Raw genomic sequence first — 25557 nt, 5'->3', positions numbered from 1 at the left:
ATTTGTAAAGGCCAAGCCTTCAGTTAGAACTGCAATGTTTAGGTTTATTTCTGGGTATCAATACTAACATTCATGACATAGCAATTGTATGTGAAATATGACAAAGGAGCAAATGGTGCACAGATTTATATTTTTACCTAAAAAACATCCTGACTTTTATGTATACTTCTATGTATTCCTACCACTAAAAAGGGGGAACATCAATTCAATAACCAATTCTAGAAATGAGAGAGACATCCACACTGCTAACACACAGAGATGATAGCAGATTATTTGTTTCCACTACCCATGTTTTTTGAAGAGTAGCATGTCCAGACACACTAATCCAAGCCCCTGATTTAGGCTTGCATTCCATCAGAGGACAAGGGAGAAACCCTAGTACTGTAATGGGGACAGAGGGGGAATGGAGAGAGACACATAAGAAATGGCAAACAAACTAGGAAGTAAATGCAGTAAAAACACAATAAAAAAAAACCCCAAATAATAATTAAAAGAGGTAAAGAATTCTAGACACAGCTGATGATTGGAAAAAGCCAAGACTACATGCATGCTACCTATAAAACCAGTGAGTTAAGTACATTTCATAATTTAACGTGTTTATATTACATGAAGAGGTTAGGGGTTTTTTGGGGTTTTTTTTTCTCCTCATTGTATACATGTTGGAAGTATTATAAAAGTTCATCAAATTAAAAGAGAATTACGTTCACACTCCAAAGTTTGCGTGGAAGACCATAGCTTTAGCTCTTCTAACAGCATATGTAGGGTATTTGTGCAAAATATGACATGCACTCCAAGTAACTCCACATGCTGCCAATATTTTACACTCTGCAACACTATTTTAACACAAGTGATATTTTCATTATCTCGTAGAAAAATCAATACACTGTACATAAAGTACTCTTAACAATTCTGATAATACAATTCTGCTCAAAAAAATAACCATGCAAATTTAAGTGTTCCCCCCACAGATCTGTTCCTCCTTCATATTCAAAATTACACACAGAAACTTACATAAGATTTGATGGTGCTAAATCCTGTAAGAATCAAAGCTAGAGAGATACATGCAGATCTCAAACACAAGGAAAACACTGAAGCAGAAGAAGAAATATACTCAGTGGAGCTTCGTTCCAACAAAAAAGCTTTTATTAGATCCCAAATTATTGAGTTGATTCACTGTAATGTAACCTGATCTAAACACTGTTAAAATGCATTAACAAGTATTCATGACTATCCCCTGAACAGCAGTGCTGTCTGAGAGCTTAAGAAATACCTAGTGAATATTCTTTGCCCTGAACATACAAAAATAATACTGAAGAAACAGCCTGCCAATACAGGATCATGGTGTCAGCATCTAATCCCACCCCACCCAGTGACACCAGGAACGTCAAACAGCCAAAACCAGGGGTTTTGCAAAAACCAGGAACAGCCAAAACTGGGGTCCCAAAATGAGTATTTTATTTGCTGGATAACTTGGTTATCCAGAGCTCTTCTAAGTGAGAGCAGCTCTCATAATACATAGGCATTTCAGCTCTGATGTGGTGACAAAAGCCCAGTGTACCCAGAGATCCCAGAAAAGATAAGTCCAGGTACAATTGAAGAAATACCTGGATGAGCTTCTGTGGAATCATGTTTCATTTCTAAGAACTGAAGCAGTAGGATCAGGCACTGTCTTCAATATTATACTTACTTATTATAAAATTATGGCCAAATTTAATTATTCACCACACTGAAGTGAACAGCATAAAATCTTTAAGAAAAGCAGCCATACATCCTTATATTTTCCAATTGAATTAATGTGTAAAAAAAAACCTTGCAAAGCATGCCGACTGATAATGTTATTTCTGTGGTATCACTTTAATACCTTTTCAGAAAAATGCTATGAATTTCAGATGAGAAATTCAATGACAAGCCAAATAATTTTTCATTTGTCACTTTTTCAGCCTATTTTGCTACTTTAAAATCGAATTCTAAATGTTTTATTCCTTCTGCTGCGTTGTTCCTTACACCAGAAAATAAGTGTCTGATTGTAGACCTTCAGCTACAGTACTAATACAAATCCACCAATTGTTCCTCTACTTTTTGGCACAATAAATGTAAAAAAGTTGTGAGAAACCTGTTACCAGTTCTCTGTAAAAAGCAATAACAATGTGTCATTCATCAGGAGTATCCTGCTGCAGTGGCCACAGGATCTACCATCGCGATATGAAATCTTGCACCTCCAGCCTCTCATTGTTTAACAGTTTTACAGAAGATTTTATTTTACTGAGCTCAAATCAATGAATTGGTATAATAAAAGCCAGCCAAGTGATCAGAGACTACCATGTTTATGAACGATTACAGTCTGAAGCATAAATATAACAAAACATTTGAGATCTGTCTTTGAAGGGGAACTTATTAGCAATATGAGAAAACCAGGTATTTTTTGGGACACACTTTCCCCCTGCAAGGCATTCTCACTGCCCTGTCCTGCAGAAGGTGAACATTCTCCTTTCCATAACAAGACTTGCCTATTCTCACCCACAGAGATCAACCCCTTCTGGGGTAAAAACTTGTACCTGGGGTAAAAAGTGACCCTGGACTGGTTTGTTTACCAATATGTAAAAGGCTGCCATGCGTAACACAAGGGTGTTTCTGGCTTGGAATTTTTTAATGCTATTCTTAATAAAGTGTTTGGTGTGAAGTTATTCTAAAAAGACTCATTGATGCAGGCAGGATAAAGGAAAGAATTAATAGCATGATACCTGATTTATAATACTCCTTTCACTTGCCTTTCTGTATATAACTTTTAGCCGTATTTGTACAATTTTTTGTGAACGCATATGAATAAACCCTCTTGTTTTTCATTTTGACAACACTTACATACACTCCTTCCCACCCTCAGGAATGTATGGCTGCAGAACATAAACCAAGCAAAATGGAACAGCTGATAACTGTGATCAGAGCATTAGCCTTCTACGTAAACCTGTTTTATCCTTACTAACAAACATTTAAATTAAGAATCCTTTTTGTCTTTCATTTGAAAACAAATTACACCAGACAGGGATTACTATAGAATTTAAAATAAAGCATTAGTTTCAACCAACCGTTACGCAACATTAGTAGCGGAATATAACCATGAGGGGTATGACACATAGGGTATGAATTAAGGACAATTTGAATTTTAATGAACTACTAATACATTATGTTCCTTTTCTTGGATCATGCCTCAAACAGTTTTAAAATTGAGTGCATAATATTAGGAAGGCATACCATCTCCAGTAATTTAATGAAGACTCCAAACGGCAGCTGAGCATGTCTACTTCATATGGAATGCATCATCCTTTCCTTAACCTATGGCATTCACCATGCAAACTCTCGGCTAATGTGATTCCATACATTATTTAGATTGTGGAAACTCCCCAAAAATGTCAGACATTTTAAATGCAAGCAGAGACTTACTGCCCTATTACCTAAAGACACAGAAAAAGAATAGGCCAGATTGTTAAAATATGATCAAAACAAAAAGCCTAGTTAGTCTACATTTCTTAATGTACACATTCCAATGCTCAAATCAGTAATACTTTATTTCATAGCAAGTCTCCGTCTCATGCACTTAAATCCCCACCTTCAGCTGCATTAGCCTTGTATTCTTCCCTGTTTGATTTCTTGCTTCCATGTAATTAGGAAATGAAGTGGAAAATTAATTAGGAAATAAAATTAAAGTTATCCAAGATCTTTAATACCCCATCAAAATCAGATTTGAGAAAAAAATTGAGTTTACAAACGATACTTTAAAAAGTTGTTGTGCAAAGGAACAGGACTATAAAGACATAACTCTCCTCCAACCTCTGTTAAGATGTTAATAACATTCTTCACAGAATGTCACTTTTTTGCAATTTAGCATCATATATTCAGAATACTTTGGCCTAGTTCCTTATAGCTACACGGTTACTCCTAGGTCCACACCTCCCCAAAAGCACAAGGCAATGTAACAGGTCCAAATCCATCATAATTTGAATTTCAGATCAATGGACTAAAGGCAAAGGAAGGACAGATTTTAGCATATATGTGTATAACATTCCTAAAGAAGAACAGTGACAGCAAAATAAGTACAAGTTGTTGTCCTTAATACCCTGTAGCCTGATTTCAAATTTTAAATCCATTACAGAAGTTCTTAAAATGGGAGGTCAAAAGCAGCTCTGGGTTGTGTTATGCTTCTCTGTTACCACGACTTTTTGTGCAGGTGTTAATTGAATCATATAGAAGCTCTGCATGTTGTAGATGGGGAGACATTCAGGGGAAAAAATAATCTCAGAATTTTATTCAGTGGACTATGTATAGCTATTTGAAAACTACCTGATGCTACTCCAAATGCACCTGAAAAGCCTCTGAAGAAACTGCTTTCCTACTTTCTCTTTCACCCCAGGGTACAAATAGCCCACAGAAGAAATGACAGAAATAACAAGAAGAGACATCAAGTAAGGCAATTCTTTCCAAATAAAATTAAACCATTAAATCTCATAGTTTAACTGCTGCTGCAGCACAGTCGTGCACAGAAAGACAACTCCTCATACTGTGTTTTCTGCAACACCACAACCACGTACTTTCAACCCTCCTCCACATCTGGCCAAACTGGAAGCCTCTCTTCTCTCATGCCAGTGAGGGAATGAGAAAAACATACTTCACCACCGCAGGGACAGAAGAAATCTACCAGGCAATCTTACAAGATCCTTCATTTGAATTCCTCAGAAGGTGAAATACTTCTGATACCTATCAGCTCTGCTCAGTGCCCTACTCGGAGATCAATAAGGCTTACGTGCTCTAGCCACCAGCACCCAAGATGCACAGATGCTGGGAACTTGGGACACCACCCTTCGCTATGCCAATGCCTCCTCTTTCAGCTTACTGTTGGCACTTTTACAAACACTTCAAATATTATCTTAAAAAGGTGCAACTGTGCAGCCATCTTACTACAGAACAGCACTTGGCATTTTATCAATGTTATGAAATTGTATTTGTGGATCAATTTACTTAGAAATTATCCCTAAAACCCAAAATTGAGTGTTACATGTGCAATATTGTCATATCTTGAAAGACAAATATTTAAATGTTAGCAGTGATCTGTTTGCACACTCTTCCAAGTCATGCTAAATCATTTCTGAAATTAATATAATAAAATGGGATTTAATGTCCTGATAGCTCTTAAACACTTTTGTTTCACAGGCTAAAGAACCATACACCCCCAAAAACAGCTATAAACAGGGCAGAGGTCTTGTAGGAAATCAAGTATACACTTTCATAATGCTATGCAGTGAGACACAATGAGGAAAACCTCATTCACTGAGGTGAACAATGGAACGTGAAAAAAAAATCTAGATGATTTTCTAGAAAGATGATGTCATCATTATATTCTGTATTAGAAATAAATGCTAAATTTCTAAATACTGTAGTGCACGTCTCTGTTCTTTCTGATGCCACCAACAGGTTATTGTCTATGAAAGAGCAATGAGAGGACAAGTAACATCAGAGTATTTTAAAATAAGGAATTTTCAAAATGAGGCCACTTATGCTTACCTAATCACAAAATTTAATAGACTCAGACACTACCTGAACCCTGACTTGCTATACCTGATAGCAAGTTTATTCCCAGATTCCACCACTTTTTCACAGAAACAAGGCATGACCAGTAATTTCCAGTGGCTCAAAAACATCAACAGCAGTAAAACACGTATGCGATCCTTGTTTTCTAGCCCAGCGCACACAGCCCAGAGCACTCTGATAAAGGACAGAGATGGAACACAAGCAAAAGTGTCTCCTGTGCACTAGGCAGCTCAGTTGGGAAATCCCAGCGGAGCTCAGACCGGAGTTCGTATGTGCAGTAGGATAATGCAGTGCCAATGTATTTTTGAAAGCTGTGCTGGCAACAGATTGGGGCAGGGAGGAAGATATATTTCGTCATCTTACAAAATTAGTACAATGCCTTATCTTGCACACTACAAACAAGAGTTATAAATAAAAGCTGCAGTTATAAATAAACTGTATCCCAGAACTTAAATGTGACAAAGGAATAATCTGTGTCTTGCTAAAAATCAGGTTAGAGTTGAAGTTCTGAGGAAACGATACACAGCACAGCCCCCGTAATAAATGTGTTTAATATTACCAATGCAGTACAAACAGCATACTCTTTAGTATTAAAATATACTGGAGTATCTGGGATGTAAGCATCAGTATTCTTAGACTTGAAAACACACATTTATTTTCTATTGAGGTTACCAAAGTTAATGCCAAATCAATAGAGAGAAAATCAGGAAGTCTGAGCTCCTCTCATGAAACGCCAGGCTTTAATTACTGATATCTGATGAATATTGCTGCAGCGCCATAAAATGTCAGTACTCCATTGTTTACCTGTCCATTTTCCATAAGTTATAGCCTGCAATGAAGTTAATGTAACAAAGCTGAGGCACAGCTATGCCCAACACAGAATCTCCTCTCTACTGAAGTAATGAATGAAAACGGCTTTGAAACAAGACCGAGAGTCACCCCGAAGCTGCTGAGACTGACCTACATTTCCACCAGAAGGTAACGCCCTGTGGCAGGGGTAGCACAGAAAGTGTCAAAACACTACAGCAAGAACCACCAGCACTTAAGTCAAGTAGTGTGTTTCTGGTGAACACTGACTTAGTCTTTCCTGGATATGAGCAGCAGCATCCTGATATCGTTATGAACAAGGGTGTTAATAAATCTGCTTGTGACATAAACTTTAACAATACCTCAAGCTCTCAAATCGAAGACAATCCAGCTGGATAATGATCTAATTTTCACACAGAAGCAACATGGCTAAAAGCAATACTTCTCAGAAGTATTCTGAGAAAGATGGAATCACTGACTGTCATAACATGCCAAACCACTTCTCACTACACAGACTCTGCATACAACCACAGTTTTAACTTGTGGCCGCACAAAGAGAAAGCGCTACAGGTAAGGTTGCAATAAAACTTCATGCTAACCCTGAAGCTGCTTCGTCCAATCAAATCGGAACAAGTTGGTTTAGAAAGGTCTTCATTTCTATAATTTGTATCACAACTCCAATTAATCTTTCTAAGCAGGTGACTTGAATGCAGGCAAATCCTTTATTCTTACTTAAACATTTCCATCCAGCCTGCTTAGTGTCTCCCTTCAACAGTGTTACATAATTTACCTGACATCAAGAGTATGATATTTTCCTTTCTTCTGATCTCAAAGATTTGGATATAAGAAAGGTCGCATTATCTCATGAGTCAAGTAGAAATCTTCTTTAGACCCTGGAAACAAAATCCAAAATGGTCCTTAAAACCATCGTGGTTACAGAATTCAAGCAGAATTTCACAAAAATAATAAGCTGCAGTTGGCTGTTTTCCTTATCCTGAAAGTGATCACAGGAAAGAACCTCTTGACAGAAGCAAAACCAATTCTGTCCTCAAAGCCTGAAATTGAACCTTAAGTCCTCTAGACAAATTATTTTCCATACTTGACCTATCAATTTTTAAAAAGTTCAGGATATGGCTGCTCATCCAAAATGGAAAACACTCATAACTAAGAATGAGATTGCCAAGTGTTTGCATGTATATACAGACACACATATGGATATTAGGTATGTATATATATATGTATGTTGATATATAACCAAAAAAAACCCCACCCCAAACCAGTTTACAGGAAGCAAGCTGATTTTAAAGTGACTTTTTTCCCCTCTAAACTTTCTCTAGGAAAAAGATTTATAGGTAATTTCTTCCAGCTAACTCATTAAGTCAACACGAACAAGAACATTTCCAAATGTTGACTCTACAGTGGGTCAGCAACAAGCTATATGCACCACAAAAGCCAGATGAAAAAATATTCCTGCTTGAAAGAACCGTAAAGTCTTTAATGCCTCACATGCTTCAGACTTTGAGCATGACATTGCTGAAAGTTACATTACTAGTCATCAGATTAGCAGATTTCCTTTACAGGTGCCAGGTTAATTAACAGTCTAGAATTCTAGCCTGTACCAAAACATTGAATAAACTTCTGAAGTCTTTCACCACCTATGTTGGCAACTTGCTCTTTTTTATTATCTTTTATGTCACTATGACCTGAGCTAAATGAATACCAAAAGTTCACAAAGCATATCACAATTTATGGAGCTATTTAAATCCCCATGATCTTATGGGGATTTAAAAAAAAAAAAAAAAAAGGAAAAAAAAGAAAAAAGTGTGTCTTAATACACACAGGGTTTTTTCCCCCCATGTTTCACCTAATCTGGTGCAACTGCAAACTGCTGCCAAAAACAACAATCCCACTTTAGACCATTACAGTTTTGTCCCATCCCCTTCTTTACACCAGATCTGGTAATCACAGAGCTGCTGTGTGTTGCCTCAGTTTGCTGATTCAACAAAACATACTTTTTTCTCCTCTTTGGTGTGCAATCCTCCATCCAGCCAGTGAATGCCAAGGCCACACAATCATCAGATCAGTATGAACAGAAGCAGTGAGAACACTTTGTTTGGCTGCAGTCCACCAGATTATATGTAGTATAAAACTGCCCCCTTAGCTATTCTCCTGAATTAAAATAATTAAAAGCAAAAAGAACACACTTTCAGAACCCTCACAGAATAAATACTTTAAGTGCTGCCATTTAAAAACCCCATAAAATGTCACACATCTGAGTTGTAAGAGCATATGTAGCCTTACTAGTTTTACTATGAGTACATTTACTCAAACTATTTTCCTCACACAGGGATTGTGTAAATTTTATGAATGTGTTCTATTACAATTTAACTGTAGTATCCTAAGATATACAGCAAATCAGTTTGTTCTGAGAAGTTAAAAATCCAAATTCCAGTGTATCTCACACGTACAATTCAGGTTTAAAAACAACATATTTTTAAAGTACATGTATGAAAACCAGATCACAGTCCCATAACTGAAAAGCATTATATTGTATCATATAATTAACAGTGCCTAAACCTAAACCTAAATATGGTTCTTTCTAAGCAAAGAGACGACAGAATTAGTCATATGTTGGACTTACTCAGAAAGGAGCCCAGCATAACTGCTCTAAACTCCACAACATTCATTTAGTTTAGACTTAGAAAAAAGGCTTAACCTCAGAAAAAAAAAAAACCTGCCTGCTTCCTCCCAATTGTGCAAGTAAGCTTGGCAGCAGGAACTGAGCAGCGTAGTTTGATTCAGCAAAAAAGCCTTAATAATGTCCTAGTTAAACATTAAGGTCTTAGTTAGAGATCTGCATCTTATTTTTCTATTAAGTGGCTGATGTCACAGTTCGTATGAACTTAGAGTCAGTTCACTCAAATATGGAGGGCCACCTGGCTATAAGCTCTGATTATGCCCTAACACTATTTATACCATTTGAAACCCAGCTACCTACTTCCCGGATACAAACAGTTTGAGAAAAGGACAGTTAAAAGATCCCAAATGTTATGCAGAACCGACTGAGGTATAATAAAATTTTTGACACCCTTAACTCTGGCAAAATTATACCAACTAAGGGGAAAAAAAAAAAAAAAGACTAGGAAGCTCTTTTATGTGAATTTCTACAGAACCTGCAGCCTTGGGGAAAAGATTGTTAAGGTATTCCAAAGCAATAAAAAACACACTCCTCCTTGCTGCAGGTCTGCTTGGGAAAGCCTATCATTTTCCCTAGAAATCTCACCCTGCAAAATAGGACTCCCTCCTAGCTCAGCATCATAAACTCCAGTGTAGACCAGAGCTTAGATGAATGACTGCATTCTGTCCCAGCTATGCCTCCATTGTTTCCAGCCTTGACCACTTGTACCTGGAAAAGAGCAGCATTTTGAGATGCTCTTTTCTAGTTTAAAAAAAGTCAGAATTGGGCTTAAACTCTCACACCCGGGACACAAATGTCTCCTTAAATGTTTTACATATTCCACAAATTATTAAATAATGAATACAGCCTGAAAAGCTCAGCTTTAGAACACAGTACCCATTCTTAATTTTGCAAAGCAGCTTCCAACTAACCTCAAACAGCACTGAGAGTAAAACCAAGTCATATGACACATACAAATGTCATGCATTTAACCACAGCATTTCCAGCCTGAATACCAGTCTAAGACACATATACACAGCTGAACACCTCTTCTAGTCACTGATACCTATTTTATTCATTGCCTTCCTCACCCCCAGTAAATTCAAGGCAAGATTCCAGTGTTCCTAATCACTCATCTTTCACTTTGCTGTCATGTCAAGCCCACAGCTGCATATTTTCCTGGCAACTGTGAATCAGCTCCCACCTTGATGACTGATTCACAGATCAGAATAAGACATGCTTACAGAAATTATTCTATTAACAACTTGCTATCCCCAGCTGCTTCTTGCCCTGCAACAATATCCCCCCCAGAGGCTGTGGCCCTGTCAGTTACATTAGTTAGTTACACTAACATACCCCAGTCCAGATTCCGGGAAGTATCCAGACTAAAAAGTTACTTATGATTTAGCTTTTTCTCTTAAGCAAATCATTCAGTTGGGATAACGATAAGAGTAGGTAGAATAAAGCTCCCAATTACAGACATAAAATGACTAGCAATTCTGGCATATGTCAATGTTTTTAAAGGTATCTGTGTGCCTCAGTAATTTTGTGCCAAATAGTAAAAATAAATATAAATCTGTTAATACAACTGGGTTACAGCTCAACAGAACACAGTTTTCAACTTCTGTAGATGTCTCATACTGAGGAGTTCCTTGAGCTGGAGAAATGCCTAGAAGTTATTAAAACAGCTCACATATTTGTTCTTCCAGTAAGGAAACAACATTTCTTGGCCAAAACATAAATATGATGCCCGGAGTGGGTCGCCTATAGACATTAACCTATGAGTACTCGAGGACTGAGTGGACACACAAATGTGCTTGCCTTTGCACGGATGACAGGGGGATTTGGCAGAACTAGAAATTAATGTGAAGTATAATGCAGACTTCAAAAGCTGCTCTCCAGCCGAGAGGTTATGCCACCCCCATTAAATACATGTAGCAAATTGGTCCTGGCACACCTGATTCCACCAGCTTTTCAATGATGAACCGTTAGGCAAAACTTTTACAGACTTCTGCTTTATAGAAAAACTGACATGCTGGAGAATTATAGGACTTGAAATAGTCACATATTCTCCCCACACTACATTAAAGGAAGCAACCCACAAAACCTGCGAAGAAAATAATTACATGGTTGAACAGCTAAGTATGCCTTTGAACATACCCTGCTTTTTCAAAACCTTGATTGAAAGCGCTACTGCAGCTGTGCTGTAAGTATATAAATGTGGTAAGGAATGATTAGAAATTAGCCATTCTCCTTCTCCCCAAACTATTTCTATATTAGCAGGGATATAGATAGAACAAGTTATAACAGAAGCAACTCCAACACAACAAAGTGTTCCTGACCATGTGAGTATTTTGACTAATCAAACAAATACTTTTGTAAGACAAACATACAACACCAGAGCATATTTATAGTTTTCACAATTCTGAAAATGGCTATAGTGTTCTTGGAAAGTAATATTAATCCACACATACAGATTAAGATACCCTTACATTGTAAATACAGCATTGTTCTCAAATCTGCTGAAGAAGTGTTAACACATTCCCTAACTTCTTAATCGGTGTGACCTTATAGAGTACATACTGAAGAGATGACCAAAGGAGGAGCTTTTTGGGGACCATTTCTCTCTCAAAATCTACTAAAAATGTACACAGCAAATAAAAATTAAAACTGTTGGCACCAATTCACAAAAACAGAAAATCCAACCCTACCCTGAAACCTTACCTAAAATTTTATTCTGATTCTACTTTCACACGCATAATATAGTGACAGTATTTCTTTCCATACAAATGGAAAAAGAGAAACAAATGCAACATTACTAAATCTATAATGCATATCTTACTGTGAAATACAGTAACTGCAGAGCATAGCCAAGTGTTCAAGACAAAAACTTCCTGTAGCTCAACTTGATTTAAAATTGCGATTCCATTTGTCTGCAAAAGCTTGAGTGGTACTTAAGTAATACATTTTTTAATAGTGTACAACAATTTCTCTTTCCATTTTTGGTTTATTAGAAGTCTAGACTTCACAAAGCTTATGATTAAGTCAAATTTGTGGGTCTAAAAAGTTATTTTCATATCTTTGCACTTACACTATAAAAATGGTAGAATACATACGTGCAAGTTTTACAATATGAATGCTGATAAACAGATGATGTTAATTTATTTCATACTTCCACGGTCATAATGAAAAATCACTCATGTTTACCTTCCACATAGCCAACTGTTGTAACTATAATTTCCCCATAGTTTTGTTAATTCCTTCCATTCATCTCTTCCAGAAAAAACCATAAAGAAATCACCCCAAATTAGCATCCCAGGTTTGGCAAGTCTCCAGTGAAACTTAGGATTTTTCTCACGAGTAAAGCAAGTTGAGAATACTAACTACAAGTCCTTAACCAGTGGAAGTAACCCCTTTACAGTGAGGCAATTTCTTATTCTGTAGAGTGTGATAGAGGGGGCAGACACTATACATGAATCTGCATGAATGCCAAGGGATATCATTGCCAAGTTACAACCACAATCAGAGCAATAACATGAGAGAAAAGGAATAACCCCCCATAACATGTCAGTTTCAAAAGAAAACCCTGCAAGCTCATGATTTGCATTCTTCCATCATACAGAGAAACAGGCAAGTAGTGACCATAAAATCTGACTCATATGTCTGAAAATCAATTGAAAAGTTACACTAATTCAGACTTATGAAATCAATATTTTGAAAAATATACGGTTCAATTATTAAGAACACCTGCACTACCAGGAACTTTCACACTACATAGAATCACATTCATTAAAATAGATGAAAGTACCTACAAACCAGCTCTTTATCACTCACTAAAAATGAAAAGTGGTCAGAGCTTCATCTCATTCTTCTAGTATTATCTTCTGAGGTAGGAAATGAAAAGAAATTAATCCAGCAGCTTGGCCTTGTATATACAGAAGCAACAGCAAAGCTTCTAAAGAAATGGGGTTTCTATAGAATCTGATTCTTGCAAGAGAATGCTGATAATTGATTGGGAAAATCTTGTTTCATGAGCTTCATTTAACTTGAGAGTCCCTTTCATAAATGAGAGGGATTGAGGGTGGGGGGGAGTCATCAGCTACCCTGCCACAGTAGCCCCAGGAGACTAAAGCAATCTTAGTTTTATTTAAAACAAGGCTACAATTTTCTTTTTAAATTACTTATGACTCAAATAGCTCTGAAAGGATCAATATTCCAAAGGCAAGATCAAACCCAAACCAGATGGATATTAGAAAATATTATAATACAAACTAAATGAGGCTTTGCACATTTCATTAGGTAAGAAATTTTTAAAGTACTTCTCTCATCATCAAACCTTTTATATTTCATATAATTCAGAACTTTAGTTTGCCTCATTACAAGCAGTGCATGAATTTTTCAAATAAGTAATTTTTTTTCCTGAAATGCCAAGTCTTAAGTTAACTTTGTTTCCTTCAACCAAATTAATTTCCATTCCCCTGAACAGGCTTCATATTCATAATCGGATTCAAAGTTAAATAATACTGAATAAAACCGGTTTCTGCTGCTCAATCTTATTTTACAAGTAAGTACCACAATAAACAGGAAATCCTCCTACTTTTCACTTCAAAAGTAGGATCTTACAGAACTGAACTCTGTTTTGGATCATTCTTTGCACATTCTTCATTTAAGTCGAGTACACTTTTAATACAACATAAAGCACTTACCCTTCTAACCTGACATCAGGTAAAGATCTGTTGAGTGCAATCATTTCACTTGCCATTAAATTAAATTGATTTATTTTAAACATTTCTTTCATTTTTTCTTGCTCCTCTTTTGGAATGACCACAGGCTTCCCCATCTCTCCAGGTCCTTCATGTGGTTTTTGTATGGGTTCTGGAACTAAAAATAGATAAAATATTGGTAACTAATTTTATGCTTGTTTTTGTTTGTTGATACTTTATTTTACACTGTAGGAGTGTGTACTCCTGTTTATAACAGTGTTCTAAACACACCCCCCCCCCCCCCCCCAAGTTTTGGAATTGAAAACAAATCTTCATATTTGGGAGTTTAACAGAAGTAGTTATGCACTACTCTTGGACACCACAATTCATTTGAAAAAACAGTAAGGGTTTATATCTATTAGCATTATGTCCTAATTGACTTTGCTGTTAAAGTTCTAGAACAACAGACATTTATAATCTAGATTGTTCTTGCACACACAAGCTTTTCAGGAAAAGTTGGATTTTTCTTTATGGGGATTTTAGTAAAGGTTCAAGTAAAATTATATCTTTATATTTATTTCAACATTTTTATTTTGACGGAATGACATCGGCATTTACAGTTTAGAAACAATTTCTCTTAGGTTTACTAACGTTATTTTTAGTCAACATCATTACATTTTGGAGTTTAATGTTACTACTTGAAACAGAAACATTAACATTTAGCATGTTTAAACCGAAGAAATCTTAAATAGCATATATCTGATCAAACTGATGAGGGAGACAGGAAAGAAAAAAGGAATCCAGACTCTTGTATTATTTGTTTTTTTTAAACAAGTGAAAAAACAAATAATTAAAAAATAATTTAAAAAAAACTGTTACATTTTCTTTACAAATACTCATTTATTTTCTCCTGAACTGGAATGTTTTAAATGCCTGAATACTGAATTTGAAATATATTACTACTTTACAAATCGAATACAAATTTTAATTAAAAAAAAATAGTAATTTAAAATCTAAATGGAGGAACTGGAGGTATTTTAAAATAAAGGCACCAAAGCCCTCAGTAATAAGCCTAGCTTCAAGTTATCTTTAATTTGCATCTAGGACAGCACAGTGTAATTAAAGCTTATGCCAAGAGCAAGTCGCCGTGTAAAGAATAAAAATAAAATTTAAAAGAAAGCCCAAGACTTCCATCCTTGCTGAAACACTAAGACTTAATATATATTCTTACTAATAACTGAAACATTTTGCTAGTTTGCATTTAGCATTTATCTGTTAAAAGCACAATGTGTTCCTTGAGAAACTTTCATTTTCAAGTACTTGAAGCGATTGCACTATTTGCATTAGCACAGTAACATTTAGCAGAGAAAATCCTCCCGCCATAGAGATGCTTTCTTTTTACCAAAATGCCCTTGACTTCCAGTTGAGCTATACAATTCTAGAAGCTGCCAGCCATCCACACATACACTGAAAACTGACAGAATGAGTATGTCCAAGCAGGTCCTGAGCGGACTGACTTAGGCACTCTTTTAACCAGGGGTTAAAATGAGCAAGCAGTTTGCTTTGCATCTTTGCCTCCTAGGAAAGTACTATTGAACCCACATCAAAACTTGCTGATTAGCCATTGCATAACCTTTTAAACTAGAATTTTTGTCTTTTGGAGGGATAAGTAATATAAAAGTATGGTACACAATCAGTCAATTATTTGGGCTTACTTTAGATATTCATCTTGGTTTTATTACGTGGGCTACTATAACTTTTTATTAAGTGTATAGCAATTAGTGTATAGGTTCACTTGGACAGAAAATGATTAAATGATGCATGTTCAACATACCTAAAATGATTAAACAAAAGCTATCAGAATATAGTTATAGTCACCATGATTTTTAGCATTCTGAAGAGTGAATACCATATTTGCTTTTCAGAAGAAAAAATAATTTCCTGTTTCGTTTACACTCCGAGTTGTTTCTTAACTTTGACTAAACCAGTTACACTGAATAGCTAAATTAACCAAAACCACATCTTTCACATTTGCAGATCTTGCTGTTAGATGCTACTTGAGGACATCAGCAAGTTGGATTCCAGGTGTATAAATTCCACAAATTCATCAGTTGAATTTTTAAATTTCTCTAGCAAATACATACTACTTGATTACACATTTTACCTAAATAAAGTAGCCCCCACTTCTGCAGAAAAATCCAGCAACAGCTAATTAGATCCACAGATATTTTATGGAACTCACTAAATGCAAAGACAAGCAAGCTTGGCGTGCAGGCACAGTGATGACTTTCCAAGAAAAGTTAACCATTTTCTCTGAGGTTTCTGCATTTATGGTAATCTGTTTTCCCACAAAAGCATGTAGCTCCATATAAACACAAACCAACATGATTTTCCCAAAATTACAAATTTTATGGACAGGTAAAACCTCAGAGAAGTTTTGTCTCTTAGACACACCTCAGCCTTTAGAGAACTAGGCTGATCTTTTTGATGAACAGTTCCTCTTTTCAAAAACTGAATCTGTGTTTTATATCTTGAAGCTGCTCACTTTTCTTCTTAGGAATTTTTTATGCAGATGAGAATATTCAGAACCAAGTCACAACTTAAGAGATCCATCATTACCAAAGAGCTCAAAATTCAGAACATGAGGCCTTAATTGGCACTTGACAAAAATGGCTGGTCCTAGTTTAAATTTGTCATTGCCCCAAGAAAAGAATGTAAATAGCAAGTAGCTGAGATAACAAGACTCTTGCAATACCAATCCTAGGTCTGAGATATATTTTTTTCCCTCCAAGGATTCTAATCATTACATAACTGGAATGCCATTTGAGGCAAAAAAAAAAAGGGAAAAAGGATGAGTTTGGAAGTTTACTTAGAAACTGCATCAAGTGCCAAAGCTGAAAGTTCCTTTGCAGTCATATCTTTAGGGAGCCTGTAACTGTGGTAACAAAGGACTCATTTGATTTTCATTTAAGTCAAGACCTCTGAGCTGATATACAGGACTCTTACAGAAATAAGATGGAGCTACACAAAAAAAACTTTATTAGTAAAACCACAGTACCACCTGGGCATTTTTTGTTTACAGAAACGGTCCCTTTTTATATAGTTGGAAAACAGTCTGAACTCTTTCTTTAAGTCTAGAACTCGTTTACACTTATCAGTAAGTTCTGATCCAAGCTGTGAAATCTAAATTGTAATGTCAAAACCCCACCTGGAAACAATAATGCTCAACTAGCTATTCTATGATTTTCAGGTTTAGAAAAAACGACTACATAGCATGGACGACGCTTACTAAGGTTCTGTGATTATCTTTCCAACTCACGACAACCTTTAAACTTACACCAATAGCCTTCCATCAACAGCTACTCTTTGTGAATTTGACTGATGAACCATCAGGAATTATAAAAAGGGAGCCACTACCCAGAGGCTATACCAATAGAAAGAAAATCTGTGACAGTTTGGGCAAGGGATATACACCATCCAGGTCAACTGGGTAGCTCAGAATAGGTGGGACAAACTGGGTTGAGCACTGAGGAGAGCTTTCCCCAACCTACTCCCACCTATCTGGAGTGGTCACAGCGGGGAGAAGAGCGAGCAGCAGTACCAGCCAGGACAAACACAGGCTCCCTTCCCAGCTCCCAAGACTGATGCTGGAATCAACACTGCTAGATGTTCTGATCCCGTTTCCGCAGGCTGCCTCCCAAAGCTACCCTTGTTGTCTTCCGCCATGGTGGAGGGGCTGGGAGCCTACTGCCAAACCATCCCACACAATTACAGTCACTAGACTGTAACTACTCCTCCTCTGGTATCACTTTAGTTCCCCAGACCTGTACCACCCAGACTCCATGCCAGGCCCCCTTTTCCAGAAACATCTTCATCTCAGCTCTCTCGCTCACAGCCTGGTAAGCGCTTGTTCCTTTTCCATATCACCTTTTGTCCCCTCATCTCCACATTTGCATCATTTCAACTACCAACCCTCAACACCTCTCTGATAGTGGACACAAGGACCTTTATCCCACTCATCTTACATTTCCCCATAATCATGTACGTACATTTTTCCACAGATCCACATTCCTTTACTACTTATTTTGAGCAATTTGTAAAATGTAACGGTGGTATACATACAATCCAATATTAGATGCATAAGCTGAAGCTCACAATTTAAGATGCTACTATCCTATGCCATCAATACCTAGGAGAAATTTTTTTCCCAAAGGCAATTTAGACCACGGCTCTTAAGTCTCATTCTGATAAAAGAAACTCCCTTCATTTTCTGTATTAGAAACCTAAGGAAAACATCCTTGTAACTTCAAAAAAGCCTGAACTGTCCAAAATTATGCTCAAAATCCTTTGCTCCTGCTGAAATATCTAAAGACAAATCTTTCCAACTAGGCGAGCATAGCCTAAAATAAACTTACAAACTCTTCAGAAAAACTTAACTCATATGTCAAGTAGGTTCATTAAATGCCATGGAATTCTTCCACGAATTGCAAAGAGAAGCTATATACCAGAGTGACACAGACAAGAGACTATTAAATTCAGAACACTTACATAATTTATGCTGAATCAAGAAAACTAAATCAATTATGGAAATGAAGGGGGGGTGAAATGTGAAGTGCAAAAGCAGATTTTGATAAAAGCTTAACAGAAAAAATAACTTCAATGTTATCTGAGAAAATTCTAGCCATTCTGAGTGGGAATAAATCCACTACAGACTCTAGTCAGTAAACTACCGGTACAAGCAGGAATATCTAAGATCAGGCATGCAACTGGGTAAAAATAAGTGCCACAGTGTCAACTACAACCACAGTTTCTAGCAGACATATTTCTGCACATACCTTAAGAAAAGTTAGCTGTTTAAAAAAACAAGACAAATATACAAAACTATACACAAGGTTTTGTTTGGTCGGTTGGTTTGGGGTTTTTTGTTTGTTTGTTTACAAGCCAACTATAAGATATTAAAAAGCTAAAGGAGTTTAATACACACAGGTTAGGGAAAGGCCAGAATGAAGGCTGTACTCAGCTAAGTAAAACTGATGTTGCATAGGGAAAGTTATAAGCTTTAAAAACTGCAGATCTTCCCTCACCTGAAGGATCCCCCCCAATGACTTTGTGTAAAGTCATCTGAACTTTCCACACCTTCATATATCAAACCAAGTTTGATTTATATATTGACTACAATTGCTGTTTGCCAAAAGCAGAAAAAAATCCTGTTGCAATTCTAAAGAAGCCTGATGTAAGTTATCTCCTTAGCATCATGTAAAAACTTTGTGGGAACCTGAAAAGTAGACTCATTCCTTACCACCACAGTATCAGTCATCATCTTACACTCTGATGTAAAAAAAAAATTCCCAACTTTGGGGGTGGGGGCGGAGGGGGAGAGGTAAAAAAAAGGAAGACTGAGTTCCTATAAAAGACATACTTTCTACAGAACCCTAATTAATTTTCTTTTCACTTTCTTTTCCACTTACTGAAAAAGAAACCCGGAAGATGAAATGCAAACAGCTGAAAATTTATGCCCTTTCTGCAAAACTCAAGTGAACTAGAACCTCTATAAAATGTTTGCATGCAGCTGTGGAAACTACTGTTCAGAGGTACTAAGCACAGAAATTCCGCATTTCCTATACATTGTGTTTCCCTGTGGAGATTTATTGGCTTGTTTTCATCATGGGGGAAAAAAACTACAACAAAACTAACATTTCCTAAGCATGTTCCCAGAGTTATTCTATAACAGAGCAATAGGGTTCTTAAAACATTTCAGAAAATTTCCCAAGAAGGTCAAAGTTGTCCATACCAGATGTGAACAGGTGAAAATGTTTTTGTGATGGAAAGCATTAATTAATCTAAAGTACAATTGGCTGATCAGACTTAACATTGAGCATCACTGATTAAGTTTCCTACAGCAGCAGCGAAACATACAAACACAGCTCTCCCTGTGGGAGAGACCCCCATAACTACAAAATTAGATGCTTCACAAATGAACTAGAGGCAGCAGGTGCCTGCAGTTCTAAATACTTGTGCTGAGACATGGTAGAGATGAGAAGTCTCCCTACACCAGCTCTTTATCCCATGTGATCAGCTATGAAGGCCTCCCTGAAATAAAGCTGGCAACGTGAATGGTACTGGCTTTCCAAAAAAACCTCGTTCAGCTCATCTAACCGGTACCCAAAAACTACCATGTCAGTTAACAAAACCTAAATCTTATCTGAAGATCTTTAGTACTGAATAATACGGCTCTCACTTCAAAGGAAAAGTTAAGTACATAAGTATGTGTGTATATATGTGTATATACCCCCCATATTTGTCACTTTTACATGCAAGTTTATTCTAGTTATTTTCATATATTTATTTTCATTACAACATTCACTGTCCTTTATTGCTATAGTCAGTTAAATTTTGGCTTAGGTGGGGTTTTGTGGTTTTGTTTGGGGCTTGGTTGTGGGCTTTTTTGTAGGGGGGTGGACAGTGGTGTGGTGTGCACTGTGGCAGGGCCAGGGCACAAGTAAGTGTGGTCATTGGTTTGGCCTGTTTTACTACCAAGTCTAGTGAAGTTAACAATGCCTTTGCTTCCTCACTGCTGGAAATTTAGAACATGCTTTAGACTATATTAACATAGCTCACATTCCTAAACAGCTTGCTGTTGCACAGTTTTATTATTTTTCCATACACATTCATGCTTAGAATTCTACATCTTAAGTATTTAAATCTGTAACATACATCTCAGCAACGTGCTTATTTCATTCAAACAAACATTGAACATTTAGCAACATCTGAATGCTGATGCAATGCTATATTGTTGGGGCAAAAAAATCAAACGTTTAAAAGGAGTGCAATTTTACATGAGCACAATTTAAAGATTACTCAGGCAGAAAACTTACCATCTCCAGCAGGCAGGCCTCGTTCTTTTTTCTCATCACATTTGTTGCATTCACTGAAGTACAACAATAGAAACATATCCAGAAGGACCCAAACCAAAGAGGTGGCAAGGACCACCTTGCAATATGCAAATTTTTTCATGGCACTTTAAGTCAAATACAAAAATAAAAAAAGTATAAATAAAAATATCAACAAGTTGCTTTAATCCACTTTGAGAGGCCACGTTCTGTATCTGGAAAAAAAAAAAAGAAAAAGAAAAAAGTCACAAAAAGTTACCTGAGGCCAGCAGCTAAAGGCAGAATTTTTATCTACTTTTTAAATGTAACTATTTAATTACCAAATGCTGTATGTATCAAAATGAATCCTCTATGCACGCCAATGAGATTAAGGGAATAGGGTCAATTAAAGCAGCATTATTCTAGTCCTTTGAAACAAAACGAGTGACTAAAACAGAGTGCTCTGCTGAGCCACGGGAGAAGAGGGTAGGCAGGCACATATAATGAAATTAAAAGGAACTCTCTGGATCCTCTGGAAATCAGAACAAGCTAAATGAATGACAAATGACAAATCAGGAACATCTCAGAAAGCAGGGTATCAATCTGTGCTGCATGAAGCCCATGGCTAATATTCCTCATGCTCCTCCCATGTAGTACACTCTGACCTTCTGGGCTCATCACTAGGAACACTAGTCTACAAATGCCTGTATTTTACATGGAGTCTAATGGCATATTGCACCTACATCACAAAGAAAAATGCTTTGCTTTCAGCCAACCAAAAATAAACACCCCTTTTGGTAAAGTTAAACAGTAAGTAAAGTGAAGCAAGTACCTGCAAGCTATTGTGATCACTTACTAGGCATTCAAAGCTAAAGGTGTCAACTATATAATTCTGATGCTTAATAGTTTAAATTCTTATAAAACAATCTTTTATATATTTTTCGACATGCATACATTAAAATTTTAGAATGCCAGCCTTTGAAATTATCTTTTTTCCTACTGAAACTACAAGCAAATTTTGTTACAAGGACTGCTTTTTTTCCATGACTGACAGGTGGGTAGGGCAGAGTCAAGAAGAGCTTGGAGCTTGTTCACTTACACTAAAATATGATTATTTTTTTACATTTTTTTTATTTTTTTAACCAAAAGGTTCCCCAGCAGTGCTGAAATGTTTCAAAGTACTCCCAAAGTATTTCCCAATTGGAATAGCTTACTAGTTAAAACCAGATATGAGATATTCCTAACTTAGAAAATACATAGAAATAACACTCTTCAAAACCACACTAGGATTTGAAAATTGATATACACACAGCTTCTCTTACATGCTTTCAGCCTAGACTGAAGAATTTATTGGAAAGGAAAACTTTAATCATAAACCACGATTATGCAAAAACCTCACCAAAAAACTGCATCGTTAAGACTACCATTTCTTTAGTATTTAATTGTCATAATTTGATTCCTCACTCTCACACACACACGCTTCTTGAGTGAAAATACTATGACATCCCCCTTGTAAATACAGCTTATTCTTCTTTGCAGGAGAGACACTCATGTCTCCATGCATCCCTATACACTTAAGTGGTATAGGTTTGGATGGCATAGTAGCGTAGGAGCCTATAGCTTTCCAGTTGTACAAGACTGGAAGGGCATATATCCCTCTGCTTCCTGCATAGGTGTGCACCACATGCCAAGAAAGAGTTTTGTTTGGGATAATCTCAGTTTGCATCTATATAGTTTTGGTATACAGGGATGACTATATAAAATTAGGAACTGCGGAAGTATCTGTAAGTAACAACTTGATGGTAAAATAGCAGGTGAAGTTATACTACGAAACACTAAGTGAAGTATGTTAAGAAAAAAATCCTAGGGATTGGTTGTTTGGGTTTTTAAATAGACACAAGTGGGCCTGAACTCTGGATCTTGGAGTTGCACTATAAGCACTGGTGATCAGCAGCAGTGAAAGAAAAATAATTTGTTACAGACTACTAACCGAAGAACAGAAACCAAACCACCACTATGCCATTACACAGTATCTGCTGTCTCAAGCGCTGGATGAACATCCAGTCTTATAATTTCAAAAAGGATATAGAAGGGTTAGAAAGGACAAGTCAGAAGGGCAAAAGGATGAAGACAATAGCTTCATCACAAGATGTAAGTGAAGACAATAGCATTCTTCTCGTCTGGAAAAGATGTAACCCAAATCAAGTGGCAGGTCTATAACATCAAAGGCTGCATGGAGATAAACAGAGAATAACTGTTGCCTGTTACTCCTACTTCTTATATTGGCAGAAATCAAGTGAATTTAGCAGAAAGACATTAAAAACCAAAAGGAACGTAGTCCCCACAACGTGTAGTTACGTTAGGGGAACTGCCTGCCACAGTACACTGCCAGCACTGCAAGTCTATTCATCAGCTATTAAATATCCAGCCCTCACCCCTACTTCAGGCAGTCCCTGACTGCGACTCTCAAGTCACTGCACACTAGGAGAGCACAGTGAGGAAGTGTCATTACAGTTTCCCCTGTTCTCTTCCCATGATATACACTATCAACCACTGGCAAAAACAAGTACTGTATACAAATAAAATCTGTTTGACATGGTAAGACAGTACTTAAACTCTCCATACAATAGCTTTCTTCTTTTGCTCTAATTCGACATACTATAGAAATGATCTGGCAAAAAGTCATACCACCACCCTGCTTGCAGTTAAAGAAAACAACTGCTAATTAAAAATAGTAAGTTCAGACTTGTGAGATATTAGGCTATAAAAGAAAGTATAAAACACACAGGAGCACAGTTCTTAGGGGTCCTCAGGCTAGCAAGACACTGGTAGAACTGTAACCTACACCTTTCTGTCCATAAAAATACCAACTATATGAAGTGTTTTAAAATACATAGGCTGGCACTATATCTGCCTCTAATGCAAGAAAATTCCTTTGAGAGTTCAGTGAAATGTGAAAGAGACACCTTCTGAACCCTTTGAATCCTTTGAGGGTTCAGGGAGTGAGTAAGAGACAGCAATGCAAAACTTACTTTGCACACTGCTTTTTCAATTCACACACACTGATGGACCATCGATAAGGCCCTTTAGACAAAGGCTCTCACTCCACTGGGCTGTTGACCATCTCACAAGTTACACTGTAATCACACTGTAATTTTACCACTGTTTTTTGAGACAGCACTTCCACTGTCTGCGTACCAGCAGAATTCAGGCAGCACAGCAGTGAAGCAGAAGGGCCCAGAAACTCTGCTGAAGCAACTGCTCTTAGAATACCAGAGCCTTGACCCAGAAAGAGCTCCAGAAAGACAGCTCTACCATGCAGGGCTTGGGCTGTAAGCTGGTGTTGGAGTGATGGTGGTGGCCTCACTCGTGGGAGCGGTGCTCTGCCTGAGAAGCTGCTTCTTCAGTGGAAGGGGCTACAGGACAACGTGAGCACACCGGTACAGCATGAACAAGGGTGACCAATTGGTAGATGCATTTGCAGAGACCTTGCAGTGCCACAAGTCTGAGCACCATGATGCAAGGAAGAAGAGACAGGTAGGCATTGCACTCAAAGGATAAGTGGATGGACACTCCCAAGGTGGTGGCTGAGTCCCCAAGGTGGTGAAATTAGTGACTTGTGGCAACAGAAGGAAAGTCTGCAGCCATGCATTTCCAGAACAGTTACACTGCCTGGGATGCTGTTGAAAGACTGATGAGTCTGCTCAAGTTCAGCTCTTAGACAACCATTCCTTGCCTGTTCCTTCATGTGTGAATCAATGATACTACCAGGTGCGAACCTGAGCATATGAGCAGTAACTGCAGAGCTTGGAAGGGTAGAGATCAGCAGGCATGAGACCCAGACACTGCTCTCCTCAATTGCTGCAGTGAGAGGGCAAGATTCAGGCAGGAGCGCACACAGCCTGTCAATACTTGGCTGCACGGCTAGTGTCAAAGGCAGGCCTCTAAGGCCACAGGACCTGCTTTGAGGAATGAGGGCTGCTGGCCAGGATCTCAGTGACAAAGTGAGGCCAGCAGCATCACGGAAGGGCTCTTACACTACTTCTGTGAAGCACACAGAAGGTGGAAGCAGAGCTACTTTAGAGGAATAAAGAAACCTCCTGAGAGTGTAGGGAGGTACTCAATGAACCCTGCAGTTCAAGTTCAGAAGAAACGAGAGCAGCAACAAGGCACCTGTAAGGATGATGGCAAAAGCAAGGCTAAGAGTAACGCAGATCCACTGCTGTTGGGGGGGCAGCAGACCTGGTGACAATGGGTGTGGGAAATGCTAAGATACTCAGTGCGACTCCTTTGTTATTGGGTCCCCCAGATCTGCCCAAAAAGCAGACTGATCCTATTGTAGGGTCATTCTTTACCATCTCTGACAAGTCACAGTGATCCAGAGTTGCCTCAGGATTAGGAAAAAAAAAAAGCTATCATCAAGAAGGAAGAGTCTAGAGAACCACCTTCTAGTCAGTGTCACTACAGTCCCTGAAAAGATTACGGAACAAATCCTCCTGGAATCTATATCCACAAACAAACCAAAAAAAAAAAGAAAAAAAAAGAGAAAAAAAGAGGGTGGGGTGGGGTGTGTGTGGCAACTGGGAACAGACAGCACAGATTCACCAAGGACTTGACCAACCTGGCAGCTTGCAGTAAGGAGAGGACTGGTTTGGTGAGCAAGGAAAGATCAGTGAATATCGTTTACCTTGCCTTTAACAAGGACTGTGATGACAGTCTTCCAGAGTACTTTGTCAGAACTGAACAAGACATGATCTTCATGAAGAAGTGGGCTATGAGGTGGGTGGACTGCCAGCTGGAACAGCAGGCTGCATGGGTTTTGACCAGCAGTACGAAATCCAGGTGACACATTCACCAGTGGCATCTTTCAGACGTCAAAACTAGAGCTGATGCTGGTTAGCATCTTTACCGAGAACCTGGG

The 25557-nt window shown here is 37.6% G+C and overlaps 1 protein-coding gene and 1 long non-coding RNA gene across 4 annotated transcripts in view; both read right to left on the bottom strand.

The window, feature by feature from the left end:
• The window catches only part of GALNT1 (polypeptide N-acetylgalactosaminyltransferase 1), a 93040-nt gene that overhangs the window by 24265 nt on the left and 43218 nt on the right, over positions 1 to 25557 (bottom strand). For 2 of the 3 annotated variants that reach the window (XM_056333154.1, XM_056333155.1), the window contains exons 3-4: positions 20643 to 20872; positions 13771 to 13945 (exon numbers count right to left, since the gene is read on the bottom strand). In XM_056333154.1, coding sequence (XP_056189129.1) covers positions 13771 to 13945; positions 20643 to 20781 — 314 coding nt within the window. In that variant the 5' untranslated portion in view covers positions 20782 to 20872. The remainder of the gene's footprint in view (positions 1 to 13770; positions 13946 to 20642; positions 20873 to 25557) is intronic. The other variant, XM_056333157.1, reaches the window with a different exon arrangement.
• On the bottom strand, positions 3211 to 8580 carry LOC130146714 (uncharacterized). Its single transcript, XR_008820987.1, has 3 exons — positions 8400 to 8580; positions 7178 to 7280; positions 3211 to 3449 (listed from the first exon to the last, which is right to left on the bottom strand). It is a non-coding gene; the product is annotated as an uncharacterized LOC130146714 (long non-coding RNA).

This window comes from Falco biarmicus, chromosome 3 (genome assembly GCF_023638135.1).
Source record: "Falco biarmicus isolate bFalBia1 chromosome 3, bFalBia1.pri, whole genome shotgun sequence".
In the NCBI taxonomy this organism is placed as follows: Eukaryota; Metazoa; Chordata; class Aves; order Falconiformes; family Falconidae; genus Falco; species Falco biarmicus.
The sequence above is the reverse complement of the archived record's forward strand: the minus strand, read 5'-3'. Positions and strand labels throughout refer to the sequence as shown.